A 19,982-nucleotide genomic window follows, 5' to 3' on the forward strand; every position below is an offset into this window, starting at 1 on the left:
TTTTTTAAACAAGTCTATAAATATAATTCACTACACCAACTTATTAAAGGAGAACAATCATGTAACTCCATCAATAGATATTAATAAGCCCTAGAAATCTGTTACAACAGTGTGCATAAAAACCACATTTAATAAATTCAATACCCATTATTGATCAAAACAATTAGCATGAGACAAACAGAAGGTAGCTTCCTTAACCTAATAAGAAGTATTTACCAAAAACATACAGAAAACATTAGTGGTGAAATATTAAAGACGTTTTCTCTGAAATCGGGAATAAGATAGGAATGCCAGCTATCACCATTTCTACTCCATGTGGTATTAGAGGTCCAAGCTAGTACAGTAAGAACAGGAAAGAGAGAAAAGTCATAAAAATAAAAAAGGAAGAAACAAAACTGTCATTATTTGCAGAAAACTTTAAAGAATCTAAAATATGTTATTACAATTAGTAAGAGTTTAGCAACATTGCTAGAACAAAATCAGTGAAAAAATATAATTTTTAAGGATACCATCTAAAATATGAAAAAATAAAGGTGATAATAAATTTAAGGAAAAGCAAACAGGACCTGGTACAATTTTACAGAAAAACATTTTAAGTCTGTCAAGCTATGGGGGGATATAGCATGCTTGTGGATGAAAAGACTGTGAAGCTGTAGAGAAAATATTTCTTTGTTTTTGTATAGTTAGGCCTTTCTAAGCAAATAATACTGAAGCTGGGGACCTGGGCAAGGTTTTTCAAGTGATTTGTGTGTCATTTAGATAGTGAGAAAATCCAAAGAGATTTAACTCCTGGACGCGTGTGTTTCCATTTCAAGAAGGAGCGGAGAGAGAGTTAAGCGCCTGAACAGGGAGACACCCTTTGTGTAAAGCTGGCGACCTGGGCCCACCTCTCCACTGGAACGAGCTATTTATATTCCACAGCACCCTGGACCCTTCCCTCGGGTTTCCAGGGAGAGTCAGGGTGGCGGGGGGCGGGGGAGCCAGGAAGCATGTGCTTCTCTCCGCTTCGGACACACCCCCCAATTCACTTCTTGGGGCTCCTAAGCTGTGATGCCCCGGAGGTGAGACTGGCACCCGGGGAGCCATGCAGTTATTTTCTGCTGTATGTACAGCAGTCTCCCCCTTATCCATGGGTTCCCTTTAGGCGATTTCAGTTACCCGTAGTCAATGCAGGTCTGAAGACATTAAATAGAAAATTCCAGAAAGAATTCAGAAGTTTTAAATTGCCTGCCCTTCTGAATAGTGTGATGAACTCTCATGCCATCCCGCCCTGCCCTTCCCGGGATGAGAGTCATCCCTGTGTCCAGCGCACCCACGCTGTGGACACCACACACCCCTTAGTCACTTGGAAGCCCCCCTTGGCCCTCTGTCACGCATCGTACTGCTTGTGTTCAAGTCCCCCTTAGCTCCCTCAGTATGTACAGGGTTCAGTACCATCCGCGGCTTCAGGCACCCACTGGGGGTCTTGGGACATACACCCTGCAGACAAGGGGGACAACTGTAAATCGTAATAATCTGCTCTGCTCTTGGAAGCTGTGTGTGCATTTAGGATAATATTAATAAATATGGGCAGTAGGAACTTAAAGACTCAATGCTAGAATGATGTCAATTCTCCTGAAATTGCCCCATAGACTTAATGCAATTTTAATACGAATCCCATCACAGTTGTCAAGGTATAGGGAACTGAGATAGAGATTGATGCATAAATGGAAATTTAATACATGGCAGAGGTGCCACTGTACATCGTGGCAGAATGAGGGTCCGGCCAGCCATACGGGAAAGGTGAAAATGAGTCAATCCTTAGCTCACATGACACACAAAAATAATTTCTGGTGCATTAAAACTTAAATATGAAAGACCAAACTTAAAAACTTCTAGATAAAAATTTAGGAGAAGTGTTTTTTAACTCATGTTTCTTACACAGGCCAAAAGATGCACTAATCATAAAGACATTTATAAACTTGACTACATTAAAACTTATATATGTTATATTTATTCTTTCATATGCATCAAATGAAAAAATCTTTTAAAAAAATGTCCTTGAGATTTAAAAAAAATTTTTTTATTTATTTTGAGAGAGAGGGGAAAGGAAGGAGAAAGAGAGGGAGAGAAACAGTGATGTGACCCAATTGCCTCTCACACACCCCCAACTGGGGTCCTGGACTAAAACCCAGGCGTTGTGCACTGACTAGGAATCAAACAGGAGACCTGTTGGTTCCCAGTCCAGTGCTCAATCCTCTGAGTAACACCAGCCGGTGCGAAAAAAATCTTTAAAGAATATCTGCTGCCTATAAGACATTAACCAAATCATTTAAAATTCTTTATCCATATAATCTGTTTCTTTTCAACATTACCCTCTTTTCAAAATATAGTATCATTAATAACCTATATATGTATTATAAATTATATAATGTTATTACACGTAATCATTATATATTATAAATTATGTAATTATATAACATATAATCATTATACTGGGTCTGGCACAAATAATGTCCCTTTTTTATTACAAAATCATAAGCATGTAATTCTGTAACATAACCATATCACACTCAAGCACACCATTAGGTGAAATGTTCAAACTATTATCCATCTCATGAGAGACATTACATTCCCTACCAACCACACTCAAGAAAGCCTTATTTCTGCCAGACCCTGTACATTAACATAAATAGTATATCAGTAAATATACTATTATTAATAACCAATTATTATAAACTTAGATACCACATTCTTATCTTGTTATGTTAACTAAGTTTAACTGATTATCCTATCTTTAAATATGTAATAGTAACCACTAATATTACTATAATATTATTAAAACAAATAAAACATCCACTATAAATTCCAAATATTATTAAATCGGCCATGAATTTAAATGAATCTATACACAACACTGCTTGAAACTACATCAAGAAAAAAGTAAAAATGTACTAAACTAATTCAATTTAACCTTTATAGATTTCTCTATTAGTGTTTTTTTATTAGCTTAATCAGCAAAAGGTTATTTGTTTTATTTTTAATTACCTCCATTTCTTTACTGAAAGCAAGACTTATAAATCTTTCGCAGCAGGATTTCGTTCTGTATTACCAATGTATTATATACTACATCACTGAATACAATCTATATGACACCATAAGCCACTCATTTCTCTTTTGCATTGGCTGGTATTGATTCGAGCATTTTAAAATATGTTAGTGAAAGGCAAAGTACACACAGAGTGTGGTTTAAACAAAGTATTTTTCTCTAGTGCTTGAATTTTATTTTCCCTATTGGACTGTGTTACAGTATCCCAGCTATTAATAAATTTTGTTGATGCGTATAATACTGTTTAAGTGTTACACAAAGTTCTTATGAAAATAACTTTAGTTTGTTCACCTATGCTTTGAAAGATAAAATAACATTTTAAAAAATCATTAAAGCATTAAAATAATTGAAAAATTAAAATGATTTAAAAAAGGAAAAGCATTAAAGAAATTTTCTATTATAATCTTAAGAATGTTGATATTAGCAAGTCACAATGAAAAATATGCTTATATCTTTAATTTGTACACAGACACTAAATTAATTTTACTATTCTTTTTTCCTCATTTTTCAAAAACTTTCATTTTTTAATCAAGTCCTTGATTGTTAACTTTCCAAAAGAACAAAGGATTCTGAACTTTAATCCCTCATGCATACAGTTTTTTCCATTACTAGCTATTAATCAAATGACATACACCAAATAATTCTTAAATTTTTAAACCAAATTTTTACAGATAAAATATACTATGTATTAGTATAACTGAATATGAATGCTTTCACTAAACAAAAATTAAACAAGATTAAGAATTCAGAAAAGCCTTTACCAATCTATCTATATTTTTTACCTTATTTAATTCTTCCCTTTCCTGTTGTAATGTTTTGATTTGTTTTTCATAAGCCTTGATTTGTCTAAAAGCATCATCTAGTTCCCGCCTCACTGAATTAGCTTCTTCAAGTTGTTGTTCCAAGTGACTTGATTCTAAAAGAGAAGACAATGTTTCATTTACTATTTATATAAAAGATGGTGAAGAGATAATGGCAGCATGAAAATGTGCAAAATACCTTAAATAGCTATTAGAATAAAAAGTACCTTCAGAACCAGCTAAAAGCTTAAAAGTAACAAAGACAAAAACCAGCCAAACAAATAATACAGACAAGTTTACCTCTACCATAGGGTGACATATGTATTGATGTTAGTCAAATTACTGTAAGATGGTTTTGCTTCTAATATTATGGTTCCCGATCACCCAACCTGTTTTCACTACTGATGATTTGAAGAATAAACTCTGATTCTAAAAGTAAATGCCTGAAAATCTCCAATCGAAGTTGGTTCCTCTGTTTTTCAGATTAAAAACCCGAGGCTCAAGGGAACTGAATAATGTGCCAAGGGTCATGTTGCTAAAAAAGCATCAGAACTAAGACTAGAGCACAGAAATGCTTTTTTCTCCCCATTTGTTTTCTTTGAGCACAGAAATTCTTGCATTCTCCTCTCCAACTTAGAAAGTACTGTTATTAAATAATGTTTAACGCTATCAGTTTAAAAAGAGATTTATTATGAAATAAAATAAAGTTTAGTATATGTTTAAATAATATTTAAAGATTGAAGTAAAATGTTCCTGGCATATTTGAAGAACTGAAGCCACTGAAAACGGAAATATCAAAACACAGTCACTGGTAATTTTGTTCACGATATTTCCTGTTCTTTCCAACCTTGTTACTCTGAGTGTTATTCCCAGAGAAGCAGCATTAGCATCCTCTGGTGGTTTCTTAGAAATACAAAACCTCAGGGCCACTCCAAACCTACTGAATCAAAATCTGTATTTAACAAGATTCCTAGGTGACTTGCGAATTAAAAGTATGAGAACAAATGTGCAAATCCTTGACATTGAGTTTAATGCTTTCAATAAACGTAGTGTTTATGTTAGTCCAATAGTCAAAAAGTTACTTAAGTGTATCACTACTATCACACACTAACTGGTTCCGTATTTCTTAAATTCAATAATTTACTAATATTTAGTGTCCTAAAGTTACAGGTTTAATAATAAAAGTTTATTCATCTTAGGAATTTTGAAAGTCTAAATGCTTTTATGGATAGCATGGGGTGGTGGTGTTTTTTTTAGAATTTCTGAAAATGTCTGCAAAGTTGCATTTGGTAAATTGCAAAGGGGCTGAGCCTGGAGTCAGAAGAAGGTTCATAGAACCACGAGAGGATCTGGTCCACAAGGGCACACTGTCATAGCTTCTGCATTATGTCCTCATTCCTAAAATAACCAGAAACTCTGCAGAGATGAGGCTGTGCTTCTGATCATGAGGGGGACAACATCTACCAGTGCCCCCTCCGCTCCTTTACTCATATAACTTAGGAGAGGGGGCAGAAGAGGTAAGAGGTGACTCCAAACCCTGAAAAGGTTCCTGTTTCACTCAGAAAAAAATCCAAAGCCCTTAAAACACAAAGACCTTACTGATCAGGCAAAAGCCAAATTCCAGTTAAGTATCCCAAATTAACAGGTCTTCCAAAAAAAGTCATCTTTGTTAACTAAAATCTGGGTTAGGTGCTCCTCCTATGTACCTATGTTTATTTTCCTTAGAGCCTTTCCACATGTGTTGCAAAAACTGTGGGTTTGTCTTTTCCCCAGACCAAAAGGTGAGCTCCTGGAGAGCAGAAGCCAATCTTCCTTGCTTCCCCTGCGCTGGCAGCCCGTACCACACGACCCATGACAAATGCTCAATAAACATTTTGCATGTGAATAAAACACTTAAAAATCTACTCAACTGAATTAATAGTGAATCACAGAAATTTACCTCTTACTTGTTTCCTTAGTTTTTCAATTTCTTCTTTTAAATTTTTTATTTCTAAATCTTTGCTTGCTGTGAGTGGGCCATCAACAGTTGAATACTGCAGAGCTTGGACAGTCTGTGTGGACTCTTAAAAAATAAATAAATAAAAGAAAGAATAAGAAATCTGGCCATACTCTATATTTTTAAAACTAAGAGCAATATATATTTCTTTCTAGAGAAATCCTTATATAATTCTACTAATCAAAACATCTACCCATTAAAGAAAAGCATGTAGACACATTCATTTTAAATAAAAAAACCCCACTGCATTTGTCTCTAAAATCACAGTACACAGCGGAGGGCAGGGGAGGGTCACCGCAGGGTAACCCGGCGGCTCCCGGCGGTGCTGCACGAAACCTGAGACTGGAGCACGCCGGGAGGCTGGGGCTGTCAGTGCATTATACGCAGGCGTGCTGGCCTTACGGTTTTTATGTCTGAAAGTTGAGGTCCACCTGCAGATGACTTTGGCTCATCAGTTTAGTTAAAATAGAGATAATTTACCTTGAGTTTCTAGTTAGAAGAAGCGAGGTATTAAAGAAACATGAACTCTATTAAGGCTTATTCCCAGATAGCATCAAAAGATAGGGAGAAAAACTTTAAAACCATTTATGTCAGAGAGGAAACCACCCTTGTCCTAAAGTAATTATTCTGTTCTCTTATGGAGGGTTCCCAAATAGTAAGTCTCTACCTCACCATAATTTTTTGTTGGTATAAATAACACCAATTGCTCTGTGTTAGTCATGCACCGCATAGCAACACTATGTTCTAAGAAGTGCAAACATCACAGAGCGCGCTTACACAAACCTTGATGGTATATGCAACTCATGCATAGAAGCTATACTTCTATGTGGCGGGCAGTGTGGTAGATGTGTTTGCAACGGCATCACTGCAAACAAATGAGTAATGGGCTGCTCTACGACTTGACGACAACTACGCTGTCACTAAGCCATAGGAATTTTTCAGTTCCATTATAATCTTACGGGACCACCACAGTATATGGTACACAAGATCCATTGCTGACCAAAACACTGTTATACGGTGCATGATTGTACTTATTTATATATTGTTTTATGTAACTTATTACTTACATAATTTATATAATTACTTAAATATATTACATATATAACCAATTAAACTCCAAAGGGCTGTGACCTACAGAGGTTGGAGAGTTTTCTAATTAATCTTTACCACCTATACAGAGATTATCATCGTCATCATCATCAGTATGCATAGTTGTTAATAAATATTTATTAATTGGAATTAAAGGTGTAAGATACACCATACTGTGCATCCAGTCATGATCTTCTACACCCAATAAGTAGTTCTTACATGTTTCTTCATCTTTGGGTTTAAACATGGTAAAAACTGGTGCTTTCTGTGTTTACTGTTTTTAAAAGCACATCCTTTGTTTATTTCAAAGACATCTAAGTTGGGAGGAAAAAATGAGGAGACATAAAAATACCCAATGGACATTAGCAGGAGCTACTTCTCCTCCTCTACCCCACGTTCTGCAGGATGTGGAGGTGGTGCAGGCGTCCTTACTCGTCTTTGTCACCTCTGTCCTCCCTGTAAGTATCAGGTCTGCTACAATGCTCATTTATTTTTGTTTATTTAAACAACCTGTTTATTACAGTTGTCCACTGTCTTATTCTTCTTTTGAATAACAATTTTATACATTGTTTACTGCCCCTCTTTCCTTTATAACTCTTCCTATTCTCAATGGCTTTAACATCAAAACAGACAATCTACCCAACACTGTCTTCTCAGGCACACAAATCCCCGGTGGAGACTCTGTTGGGTACTGCACCAAGCAGCTCGTCCTCTCTCTTTGCTCGTAAACCAGATTCAGGGAGTAGGCTACAACGTGCATAGGTCGGCGGGCCCAGCCAAAACTGTGTCTGGTTTAAGCCAGTTATGGTAATCCCACCTACGTCACCAGTACTCGTTAAGAATTGGGTATGGGACCTGGATATACCTTACAAGAAGTCCACTAGGGAGCTTCACGGAAAGATGTTAATCTCCCATTAAGTAAGAGATGTATCAAAGGAAATGAAACTTCTCTTTCGGGGTCCATGGATGTATGAAGACATGATGTCTAGAACTTTGGCAATATTGTGGAATCATGAGAGGAAAGCCAATACAATCATAGGGAAGCCAGCCCCGTATCAGCACTGAAACTGTCTGCTTGACTTAAGTGAGATGGTAAATCCGTATTGTTTAAGAACTCTGTGACCTGCAGCCCAAAACAAAGAAAGGGAAGACCCTATGTGGAGCTAAAATAACACAGATATCTATCTCTGTGTTGCTTTTATCCATGACATTTGTCACTCAATAAAAATTGTGAGGCATTTGGAAAAGCATGAAAGTGTGGTCAATAATCAGGAGGAAAAAAGAAAACAGAAATAGTCATAGACCCACAAATGATTGTGTGGTAGGAATTACCATACAAGGACAATATAAAATAGAGAAAGACAAAAAAGATGAAAATTTTCAACAGAGAAATGCAAACTCTAAGAAAGAATCAAATGGATATTACTGAACTAGAAGAGACAATATCTGAAATTAAGACTCATTAGAAGGCAGGAATAATGAACCTGAAAACAAGTCAATAAAAAATGTTCAAATTAAACACAAAGAATGGGAAGGACAGGAGAATAAATGTGGGCCACTGTCTGACATATAGACAATTGGAGTCCCAGAAGGAGAGGAGTGAATGGGGAAAAATAATAATATATCCGCAGATATTACAGTTTAGAATTTTCCAAAATTGATAGAAGGTATCAATCAAGATTCCAGAAGCTCAGTGCATCCCACGCAGGATTTTATATTAATACAAAGTAAACCACACATACGCAGATTGTAGTCAAACTGCTGAAAACTGAAGGAGAAAACCTTAAAAGCAGGGAGAGGAAAAAGAGCACACATTCAAGAGACCACGGTTAACAGCTGGCCTTTCCAATACAGTGACTGTAGTAAAACTGTGGACTGATATCTGTACAGCAGTGAAAGGAAAGAAAAGGCCAAGCCAGATTTGTAACCCAGCAAAATATCCTTGAAAAATGAAAGCAACGACATCTCAAGACAAAATCTGAGAGGTTTTTGTCACATCTCTAAAGAAATACTAAAGGAAGGTTTTCAGATTAAAGAAAAGCGATTCCAGATGGAAACAAATCACTAGGGAGAAATAAAGAGCACTAAAAGGGTAAATATTTAGGTAAATAAAAGATATTTTTAAAAAACTAATAAGTAATAAATATTGAAAGTAACAATAACATAAATGCATTGAAAGGTTTACAGCACAGAAGCAAAATATATAACAATGATCACACAAAGGACTGTTGTAAGGTTTTTATATTGTTTGTGAAGTGGCAAAAGCCATTTTTCAAAAAAAGACATACAAAGACGTAATAGAAAATAAATGGGCAAGAACCTTGACTAGGGACTTCACAAAACTAACTATCCAAATGGACAATAAACATACGAAAATACACTCAACCTCATTAATCAAGGAAAAGCAAATTAAAATCGTAGCATACACTAGTATACAGACACCAGAACTGCTACCAGCTGAAAACACGCCATCCCATAACCCAGAAATCACACTCCTAGGTAGCTGTCCAAGAGAAGTAAGTACATGTGACCACCAATATGAGAGAGAGAGAGAGAGAGAGAGAGAGAGAGAGCGCGCACATTCACAGAAGCCAGGCTCATCGCAGTCAATATTTGGAAATAACCCAACAACAGCAACGACTTAGATGGTATGGTTCTGAATATTTGTGCCCCCGTATTAATGTGCTGAAATTCTAACTACCCAAAGGTGATGTTATTAGAAGATGGGGCCTTTGGCAGGTGCTTAAAGTGCTTAAGTTTTCAGGGTGGAGCCTTCATGAATGAAATTAGGGCCTTATAAAAGAAAGCCCTTGAAGACCCCTAGCCCCTTCTACCAGGCAGGCAGCAAGAAGGCACTGGCATGAACTCTCCCTTGACCACGGTGGCACGCTTATCCTAGACGTCAGCTTACAGAACTGTGAGAAATAAACTTCTATTGTTTTTAAGACACCCAATCTGTTGTATTTAGTTATACGAGCCAGAACATACTACCACATGAGGTAAACAAAATTTTAGTATTAATAGACAATGTAATACCAAACAGCAGTATAAAAAAGAACAAACGATATATACATAACAGATGAATCTGAAAAACATGTTGAGTGAAAGAAACCAGGTATGAATGAGATCATACTGTATGATACAATTTATATGAAGTTCGAGAACAGGTTCAGAGCGGTGGAAAACAAACTGGCAAAGGGCACGAAGGAGCCGTCTGCTAAGCTAGAAGCGCTCTCTCTACGTTGACTGGGGGGAGGGTTACTTGACTGTACACTTACATAAACACTTATGCACACTTTGCCGTATGTATAACACCACTTAAAAATCAAAACAGAGTGACATCAGCGCCATGGTGACATGGGTCATTCCTCTTTTCTATCTGCTTTGATTTACAACTAATTGAACATTCATAACGAAACGAAAGTGCTTCTGCGCAGCAGCTCAGTACCGCCAGGGGACCCACGCACCTGCGTACCTAGAAGGGGACACGCACCTGGCCTCGGAGGAGGCTGCAAAGCCGGGGCAGTGGTGGCAGCGCAGCCGCGGTGGGGGGTGGGGGGTCAGAGGGGTTGCGGCAGAGCTCTTTCTAGCGGGGGAGGTAGAAAGTGAAAGTGGTAAGTCGACCGGCCTAGAGGGCGGCAGCTGGGGGCCCCTGTGCCCTTCAGCAGCACCTGGCTTTCTCAGGAGAGACCTCAGTGTCTGGGGGAGGGCAGGCAAAGGGGACTACATTTCATGCTGTCTGCCCACAGGCCTCTGGGACTCCCCAGCCTGAGGACCCCCTACCAGGCCACCGGCACGCCCGAAGCCCCAGGTGCTAAGCACACACCTCCCGCAGCTGGGCCACAGGCATTGAAGCCTATTCAAAACTAAACGGGTGAGTCAGCGCCCAGAAGAGAAACCAAAACCTTGTGCTATATCGCCACCTTCTGGAAAGCAAAAGAAAGGCTTCTGGTTGCCAAGCTGTTGAGTGTTAGAATCAAAGTAAACCAAGTCTAACCTAAATGAGGGAGATGTTTGCTACTTCATATGTGATGACAGAGGCATGTTTCATAAAACACTAACAGATCACAGTAATACAGTACAATAAAAAGAAAATGACGATTCTCCGGCAACCAAAGACATGGAAAATTGCAGTCTGATAAAAGATTCCAAATAACTGTTATGAAGACATTCAACAATGTGAAAGAAATCTCAGAAAGGCAATTCAGCAAACTCAGGAATAAGATTAATGAACAAAATAAGTAATTCCCCAACAAGATTGAAAATATAAAACAAACAAGCAAAAATTCTACAGCTGAAGAACTCAATAAATGAGATAATGGCTGCATTAGGTATAGAGTACTGGAAACAGAGTAGACCACACGGAAGAGAAAATAGCACTGTGCATAGAAGATAGTATATAGATGATTCAGATGAAGAGGAGAGAGAATTAAAATTGTAAACAGTGAAGAAAAACCTCCAAGGGTTGTCTGACGCCTTTAGAGAGGCCAACATATAAATAACGGGCATATCAGGAGGACAAGAGAGGGAGAAGGAGGTAGAATGTTTAAAGAAAGAAAAACAGCTGAGAAGTTCCCAAATCTGGAGGAAGACCGAGACATACAAGTCCACGAAGCTAATAGAACACTTCACTATCTCAATGAAAAAAGACCTTCAGTACACATTAAAATGAAATTATCAAAAGTCAATGATAAAAAACTAATTTTAAGGAAAGCCAGGAAAAAAAACCCACAAAGGAACCCCCATTAGGATATCAGCAGTTTTCTCAGCGGAAACTCTACAGTCCAGGAGAGAGTGAAATCATACACGCAAAGTACTGAAAGATAAAAATGGCCAGCCAAGAATCCTGTAGCTAGCAAAGCTATCCTTCTGCTATGAAGGAGAAATAAGAGGTTTCCCAGATAAACAAAAGCTGAGGACTTGTCCTATTAGAAATGTTGAAATGAGCTCTTCAAACTAAAATGAAAAGATGAAAGAACACAAAACTCTGGTTAAGATGATGGCCAGAATTAGAAAACTGTAACTCTATTTTAGAACAGTGTTAAACACTTAGTATAGAATAAATATTAAAGGGGAAAAAAAACACTGAAAATAACTATAGCTACTACAATTTGGTAACAAATTCACACCAGAGAAAGAGAGAGAGAGAGGATTTGCGACATCAGAAATATAAAAGCAGAGGAGTAAAAGAACAGAACTTTTATATATGAATGAAGATATAGGACTATCAGCAGAAAGAAAGGACTATTTTATCCATGAGGCATTTTATATAACCTTTATGGTAACAACAAAGCAAAAAACTAGACACGAAAAAAAGGAGGTAGGAAAGAATGAGCATATCACCATGGAGAACCATCAACTGACAAAGGTACACAGAAACAAAGGTTCAAGCATCCTCCTGGTATGCCAAGGTTGCAGGTTCAATTCCCAGTCAGGACACATACAAGAATCAACTAATGAGTGCATCAATAAGTGGATCAACAAATCAATATCTGTCTCTCTTTCTCTTTCTCTCCCCCCAGCCCTCTCTCTCTCCCTCTCTCCTTCCCTCTCTAAAAGCAATAATAATAATTTAAATAAAAACAGAAACAGAAGGAAAAAGAAAAAATGGAGGCTCAAAATAACCAGAAGGAAAAAAATAAAATAAGTAGTAAGCCCTTGCATATCAATAATCACCCTGAATGGAAATGGTTTGAATTCACCAATCAAAAGGCACAGCTGGCTGGCTGGATTAGAAAACAAGACCCAGCTAGATGCTGCCTGAAGGAGACTCATTTCAACTCTGAAGACACATATAGGCTCAAAGTGCAGGGACAGAAGACAATATTCCAACCAAGCAGAGCCCAAACAAAGTGGGCATCCACACTTACATCAGACAAAATAGACTTCAAGGCAAAAACAGTAATGAGACAAAAAGGTCATTATATAATGACAAAGGGGTCGCTATGTCAGGAAAACATAACAACTGTAAATATAAATGCTTCCAAACACACAAGCACCAAATAAAGTAAGCAAATACTAACAGACTTTATTTAAGGGAAAACTGACAAAATGGAGTAACAGTAGGAGTCTTCAATACCCCAGTATCGACAAAGGATAAATCATCCCCACAGAAAACAAACAAGGAAACACTGGAATTGAACCATCCTTTAGAACAAAGTGACTTAGCGTCAGAGAGTTAAGGAGAAATCAGCAAATGAGACTGAGAATAACCGGTTTACGAGGAAAAAGAAATCTAGGAGATTAAAGTGCCCCAAAAGCCAAAAGAAGAAAGAGCTATTTAGGAGAGGGAAATGGTCGAGTGGATCAAGTGCTGATGGGTTAAAAGATGGCATGGGGGAATGATCATTGGATTCTGCAGCACAGGGTAGGGAAATGGCTGAGGGAAAAGTAGGACTGCTGGGCAGCATTAAGACTCCACCTGAGAGGAGCACTCATGAATCCGACGTGGTATCAGCCAGCGCGTCGTGTGTTTTCAGTAAGCTACCTTCAGCCGCAGGGCTGGGGTTCTGCCAAAGACACCTAACACACAGGAGGAGGAGCGCTAGATCGGAGGGTGTATTCAAGGGCATGGTCATGCGGACACAGGATGGGAACGGAGGGTCGAAGAGGAACAGTGACACGGCGAGGGGCTAGCAGGTAATGATGGAAGTTAAAGGAGGATGGAGGTTAAGGCACCGGAGGAAATTAACTAGAAAATTATAAGCAAAAGATTACGTAAAGTTTGCTTGAAATAGAAATTAATAAAGAATTTTAGATACCGTAATCTCAAGATAGCCTTGCTACCACGAGAAGTGCTGGATGAGGTACGGTGGAAGGCAAGAGCGCTGAAGGCGGAGAATCAAGAGACCAAGTCAGAACATTAAAAGCTTCACCGATGTGCATTTTAAAGTCACCAAACAATACAACACTCTGTCATGCTGCAGAGAATGACAGTTTGCCAAGAGCTACAACTCTTAGGGCTGAGGAACTATAATAGGAAAAGTCACATAAAGCGCTGTACTAGGGTAAGAAAAGTTCCTTTTCCCCTTGTCGTCCCATTTTCCTCTCTCCAAAGGTATTTATTCCCACCTTTTAAATACAGAGATGGTCAAAAGTAGGTTTACAGTTGTGAGTGCGCAAAACAGAGTTTTCCCTTGTATTATTATTTATTTATTATTGCATTATTTATTTGTATTACTTAACTTCCTCTTATTGCTTTGTGTCCATACTAATGATTTATCTTTTAGGTAATGATGGCTGGTAATTTAGCCTACTTTTGTCCATGCCTGTGTGTGTATTTGTACATGTATACACAAACACCTGTGGGAAACAAATGCCATTTTGTTTCCTATTAATTTTGTAAGTTTACGTACATTCTATACTGTATTCTGCATAAATTTCTATAACTTGATTTTTCTCTACTTAACAAAAAAATTTTAGGATAAAGCAACCACTTAGACAGCTCCTAACATTGAGTCCAATTCAAAAAGAAGCATATTATCTTTTAAATATATTTACCTTGAAGTTTTCTACTAAGTTCAAGCTTTTCCTGTTCAAGGCGTTTAATTCTCCTTTCATAAGCTTCAGTTGCTAAGTTGTTATCTAGAGTCCTTTGAACGTTAGCATCAAGATCCAGTGAAGCAGGTCCAGCTGTAACTCTTAAACAGCTTCGATCAGAAAGAACACTGAAACAAAGGAAAAAAATGTGGGTTTACACTGAAGCAAAAAGTTTAAAGAAAAGGTAACCTTTTGAAACGGTTCATTTAAAGCATGGATTTGAATATCTAGTTACAGGTAGCCATTTAGAATGATTGTAAAACACTTTTCAAAATCAGTACAAACTATTTTTTTAGAAGCCTTTTTTAATAAGAAAACTTAAATTGCCCAAATTACCCTGTATTTATATCAATAACCAAAAATCATAAAACAAAGTTTGCTGCGGGGTTACTGGCAGTTTAAAACAATGTAACCAACCATCTCAGTGAATTGGTGGTCAAAAGCACCATCACGGTCCTCCTTCCTGGAATTCAGAATTCAAAAGTGAAATGCTTTCTTTAATGCAATACAATTTAAATAAAAATATTTGAAGTACTGGACCCTCAGCAGTGAGCAAAACAAAACGTGCCCAATGTGGGGTTTATTTTCCAGTGATGGAGACAAAAATAAACAAGATAAGGAAAATATTCAGTACATTAGATACTGTTAAATGTTAAAGAGAGAACAAAAGCAGGAAAGGGGGAAATAAAGTATTGGGAAGGAGGAAATAAAAATGTAGATAAAGTCAGGAAAGTCATCACTCAGAAAGTAGCTCCGACTAAAGTCCAGAGAGAGGGGACTCTGAGAAAACTGGGGAGAAGCAGTCCAGGCAGACGGAACAGAGGCGCAAAAGCCTGAACCAAGAGCACGTCTGGCACGTTCATGGGCCAGAAAGACCTGTGTGGCTGGCGTGGAGTGAGCGAGCGGAAGAGCAGCAGTGGACAGAACAGTGAGACAAATAAAGTGAGCCAGTCATGGGGGGCCTTATAAGAACTTTGGTTTGGAGTTAAGATCCACAGTCACCGGGGTGGAGGCCACAGGGTTGGTCCTAAGCAGGGGAATGACGTGATCTGACTTAACTTTCGGCAGGCTCACTCGGACAGGCTCACAGGAAACAGGGATCAAAGCCACGAGCATTCGAAGCAAGCAACGAAGGGAGATTCTGAGTAGGAGAGGCGGGAGGTCTCAGCTGGAGATGCACGTTAGGGGCCATCAGTAAGCATCCGAGGGAGCACCAGAGTGTGAACGGAGACCCGCAGACCGAGCCGTGGGACGAGGGACACGGGGAGGCAGCAGACATGGGGCCGAGGAGGGGTGGGCAGGAGGGTGGGGGGAAAGCCGGAGGGCGCGCTGGAAGCTGAGAGAAGAGCACGCTTTAATGGGAAAGAGCCGTGACAAGTAAGATGAAACCAGGCAAATAAGTGAGACTAAGAAATGATCAATAAACTTAGCAACGCGGAGGTCGGTGGTGAGAGTGACAGAAGCAGGCTGCGTGAAGGGACAGGGCACGGGCTTGCCTGGCGTGGTGTCGAGTGAGAAAGACAGAGCACAGATGACAGTTGGAAGTAATTTTGCTATACTGTGCAGCAGAGAAATGGCTGGTAGCACGTGAAGAAAGTGGGATTAAGAGATTTTACACTTTCAGAGGAGAGAAAAAAACTGCATGTCTGTGGGCTGATGTGAATGATCTGATTATGCAAATGACACAGAGAAGGAAAAACTGATGAGGTAACAGTGAGCAATGCACACAGTTCACGCATAACAAGAAGAGTACGTGGGCCCGGAGGTACGCAGGGCGGTCGATGCGGCGACTGGAGCTGCGGAAGGTGCCTGCTGTTTGCTTCAGCCTCTCGGGGAGAGAGGAAGGGAGTCAGGCGAGGGTGAGGAGGACCGAGGCTTCCAAGGAAAGCATGTATGTGAACTAGGTGCCTGGGAGGCTGGAAGAGGGCAAACACACTAGGCTGACAGCGTGCATTTGTCAGGCGGTGCAAGGAACCTGAGGCTGCTAATCACGACCTGAAAGTGAGACCAGTAAGAATGGTCACATTTTTTTCTAGACACTGAACGGCACAGGTACAGGCAGAAGACTGAATTGTAATAATGAATGTCAACTTACAACCAGTGGAACAAAATGAGATACTCAAGGACTGAGGGGCACTGACAAGGAGTAATGATAATTACTGCCGAGGGGGTTTTAACTGGGCGAGGAGGAAAGAGAGGAGATGAGTGGAATGGCGGTCAGCGAAAAGGAGGTTAAGGTTAATGAGTTGGAGGTTCTGAGTCTTGACACCTAGAGAGTATGTATTCGATAGCAAGAGAACTCTTCTAGTGCCGGCCCCATTGCTAAGGTAGATTCTGAGCTAGTTGTCCTATTCTTTCTCCTCCAAAATGAGTTGAGATTTATTTTATGTTCTATTCATTTTGAAATGTCCAACTTATCCCAGTGGTAGCTTTGCCCTAATTTTTTAATTGATTTAAAAAGTTCTCTCATACATGATATCTTTTTAAACTACAATTCATTTTAATTTTCTTTAAATTGTCCAAATTATGTTAACATTTGAAACTTACCAGCTACTGGTATAGGTAAAACCAACAAATGGCAGGTGGTGGCCAGAAAATGCCGTGTGTGTTGGTGGGGGCATCGTTTCCTGCAGGTGGTAAAAACACCGGGTAAGGAATCAGTAACTATGGCCTGTAGGTTGGGCTTAAATATTAACTGTCAATAGGAAATATGTGACTGCTCAGTTTAGAAACACTAATAAGTTTGGTACAGCTGTTTGGTGATATATTTAGTCCATGATCATCGCTATTGTAAAATTCTAATAAAATGAAAGCAGAAATGAAAAGTCTGACTATATTGAATACAGTCATTTTTCACATAGTCCATATTTGCAAATTGGCCTGGTCACTAAAATTTATTTGTAACACATTCCTTTAGGAGACAAGTGCAGAGCAAAGAGAAATCCAAGTTGTCCTACACACGTTCCCAGCTGGGACTGAAGGGGACAAGGGGACACGCTGCCTTCTTGTTTCGGCTTTCACACCATAAACAAGTGCTCTTTTCAAGGTCTGAGTATACCATGTTTTTCACATTTTCATGCTTTTTATGGGTGATTTTGCTGTTTAAGTGGCCTCCAAGCATAGTGCTAAAATGCCATCTTTTGTTCCTAAGCAAGAGGGCTCTGATATGTCTTCCCAAAAAAGGGGGGGAGGTAGATAAGCTTAATCAGGCATGATGTGCAGTGCTGCTGGCTGTGAGTTCAACGTTAATTAATCAACAGCGTCTATTAAATGAGGTGCTTTAAACAGAAACACACATAAAAAAAGGTTATGCATTGATCGGTAGATAAAAATGTCTTGACCACAAGCTCACAGGAACCTAAACTTATTTCCCCCTAGGGGCAATGGTTCAATATTCACTAATAACAGTGTTCTCGGCAACTTTATTAAATATAACTACCATAAATGATAAGAATTGACTGTACTGTGTATTTAATTTGGAATGACTCATAATTTCTGTTAGCAGTAAATATAACCCTGTAATAAAAAACCGATGAGGAAAGCCTATTTAATTCTTTTTTGCAAGGTTCAGAGAGGAAAGTGTAAGAGAGGTTCTTTTTTAAATTTTTATTGACTTTATTGGGGTGACACTGGTTAATAAAATTATACGGGTTTCAGGTGCACGATTCTCTAATACCTCATCTGTACGCTGCCTTGTGTGTCTGCTGCCCCTGCCGGGCCTCCCTCCCTCACCGTCCCGCCCCTCTCCACCCTCTTCCACCTCCCCACCTCCCTTCCCTCGGCTGACCGTCGTCGTAGTGTCTGTGTCTACCAGTATTTTGTTTTGGGGTTTTTTATTGTTGTTTTTTGTTTATTCCCTTCACCTTTTCCACCCCGCCCCCCAACCCCCTCCCCTCTGACAGCTGTCAGCCTGTTCTCTGTGTCTATGAGTCTGTTTCTATTTTGTTGGTTAGTTTATTTTGCTCATTAGATTCCACACATAAGTGAAATCATATGGTGCTTATTTTTCTCCTCTCTACTTCCCAAACAGTGAAAAATGATAGAAAATTAGTATTAAAATTCTTAATGCAGAATTAAAACCATAATAAATAAAATAATTGAATTAAAATGAAAATTCAAATTAAGGCTAAAAAGGAAAAAAGAATTTTGTTTTTATTTTTCTAAATTCTAATTTGATACAACCTAATGGTTTGGGGCAGACGTTGACGAACTATGCTGGCCACAAGCACGTGGCTCACCTGCAGGTCTGCCGCCCGCCTCACATGGGGCTACACAGTAGGCTCGTTGCGCCGCAGGTTTCCTTCGCCCGCTCACTTCCCGGCAGGCGTGCTGCATGCTCAGCTCCCCAAACCCTCTGGCTTCTGGCAGCGAAGCTTTGGGTTACAAGCAGCTCCAGGCTAGCAGCTCCACAGCCCCACCCGAGCTGAGGGAAGGGGGCGGGGGGCTGTTTTTAACCAAAGTTCAGTGGTTTTTCATGAATAGGTGTTTCTCAATTTATTTACCCTGGATTGACTGGCCAAGTCCTGAAATAGTTGTTTTTGACAATTTTGTCCAGTTTCATGGTGATTTTTTTTTTTAATTTTTTTTTTTTAAGGGCTGTATCCAAGGTCCCTTAAGGCAACCCATACTAGCAATAGGCTGCGTACACTACCAAGGATGCTACTGTCTGCAGACATTGCACACTTCATGGTGATTTTTAAGGAGAGATTTGCCAACCTCTTCACTCTGCCATCATGAAGCTCACTTTTCAGGAAACCTAACTGCTAAACCTTGGAATTTTCATTTTGCTCCTAGTCATGAATAACTATGTTCACCTCAGTACACCCTCGTAACTTCTTGAATTTGTGGGAAAGTTAATACCAGAAGATGTAACTGTTTGACCGTTGATAAGGTGGCCCTTAACATTTCTTTGCAATCATGTTAAAAAGAACAGGGACAGGACTTCTTCACAACATCATACTCACAGTATTCTTTAAACAATCGTCATCCACATCAAAATTCGATGTATCTGTTGGGCTACTAACTTCTGGAATATAAGGTGCTTCACAGTTTCGAATATTATCCCAGTCAATTCCACTGAAAAAGGGGTGTTTCTTAAAGTCTTCTATTCCATTTTGACCAAGTCGATGTTCTCTGCTACAAATGAGCCTTCGAATAAGATCCTTAGCATTTTCAGACACATCAGTCACTTGAGCCGGAAACTGAAACCTTTCCTACACAGAGAAGAATAGAAACAAAATAGAAATCAGTAATTAACTTACTAAGCATGTTAACATTTATTTTCTTGAAAATACATTTTATTTTAAAAATATCTAATAAGTTTATACTGATACACAGTACTGATACTGAAGGAAATGCAGGAATGTATGAGGAAAGAATGTCTTCCTAAAAAACTTTTAAATTCACATTTGACTTAGTCATACATGCACTATAGAGAGAATCAGTTAAATGCTAAAACACCTTAAACTGC

At 38.9% G+C, this 19,982-nt stretch overlaps 1 protein-coding gene and 1 non-coding gene across 8 annotated transcripts in view; both read right to left on the minus strand.

Annotated features, from left to right (window-relative positions):
* The window catches only part of CDC42BPA (CDC42 binding protein kinase alpha), a 168,915-nt gene that overhangs the window by 74,073 nt on the left and 74,860 nt on the right, over positions 1–19,982 (minus strand). For all 7 annotated transcript variants that reach the window (XM_054576675.1, XM_054576674.1, XM_054576669.1 and 4 more), the window contains 5 exons: positions 19,477–19,725; positions 17,060–17,139; positions 14,474–14,640; positions 5,828–5,950; positions 3,871–4,004 (listed from right to left, as the gene is read on the minus strand). In XM_054576675.1, coding sequence (XP_054432650.1) covers positions 3,871–4,004; positions 5,828–5,950; positions 14,474–14,640; positions 17,060–17,139; positions 19,477–19,725 — 753 coding nt within the window. The remainder of the gene's footprint in view (positions 1–3,870; positions 4,005–5,827; positions 5,951–14,473; positions 14,641–17,059; positions 17,140–19,476; positions 19,726–19,982) is intronic.
* Positions 19,107–19,200, minus strand: LOC129073101 (small nucleolar RNA SNORA70). Its single transcript, XR_008529410.1, has one exon. It is a non-coding gene; the product is annotated as a small nucleolar RNA SNORA70 (small nucleolar RNA).

The sequence above is a fragment of the Pteronotus mesoamericanus genome, unplaced genomic scaffold, assembly GCF_021234165.1.
Source record: "Pteronotus mesoamericanus isolate MK-2021 breed Mesoamerican mustached bat unplaced genomic scaffold, CSHL_Meso_final contig_347, whole genome shotgun sequence".
Taxonomy (NCBI): domain Eukaryota; kingdom Metazoa; phylum Chordata; class Mammalia; order Chiroptera; family Mormoopidae; genus Pteronotus; species Pteronotus mesoamericanus.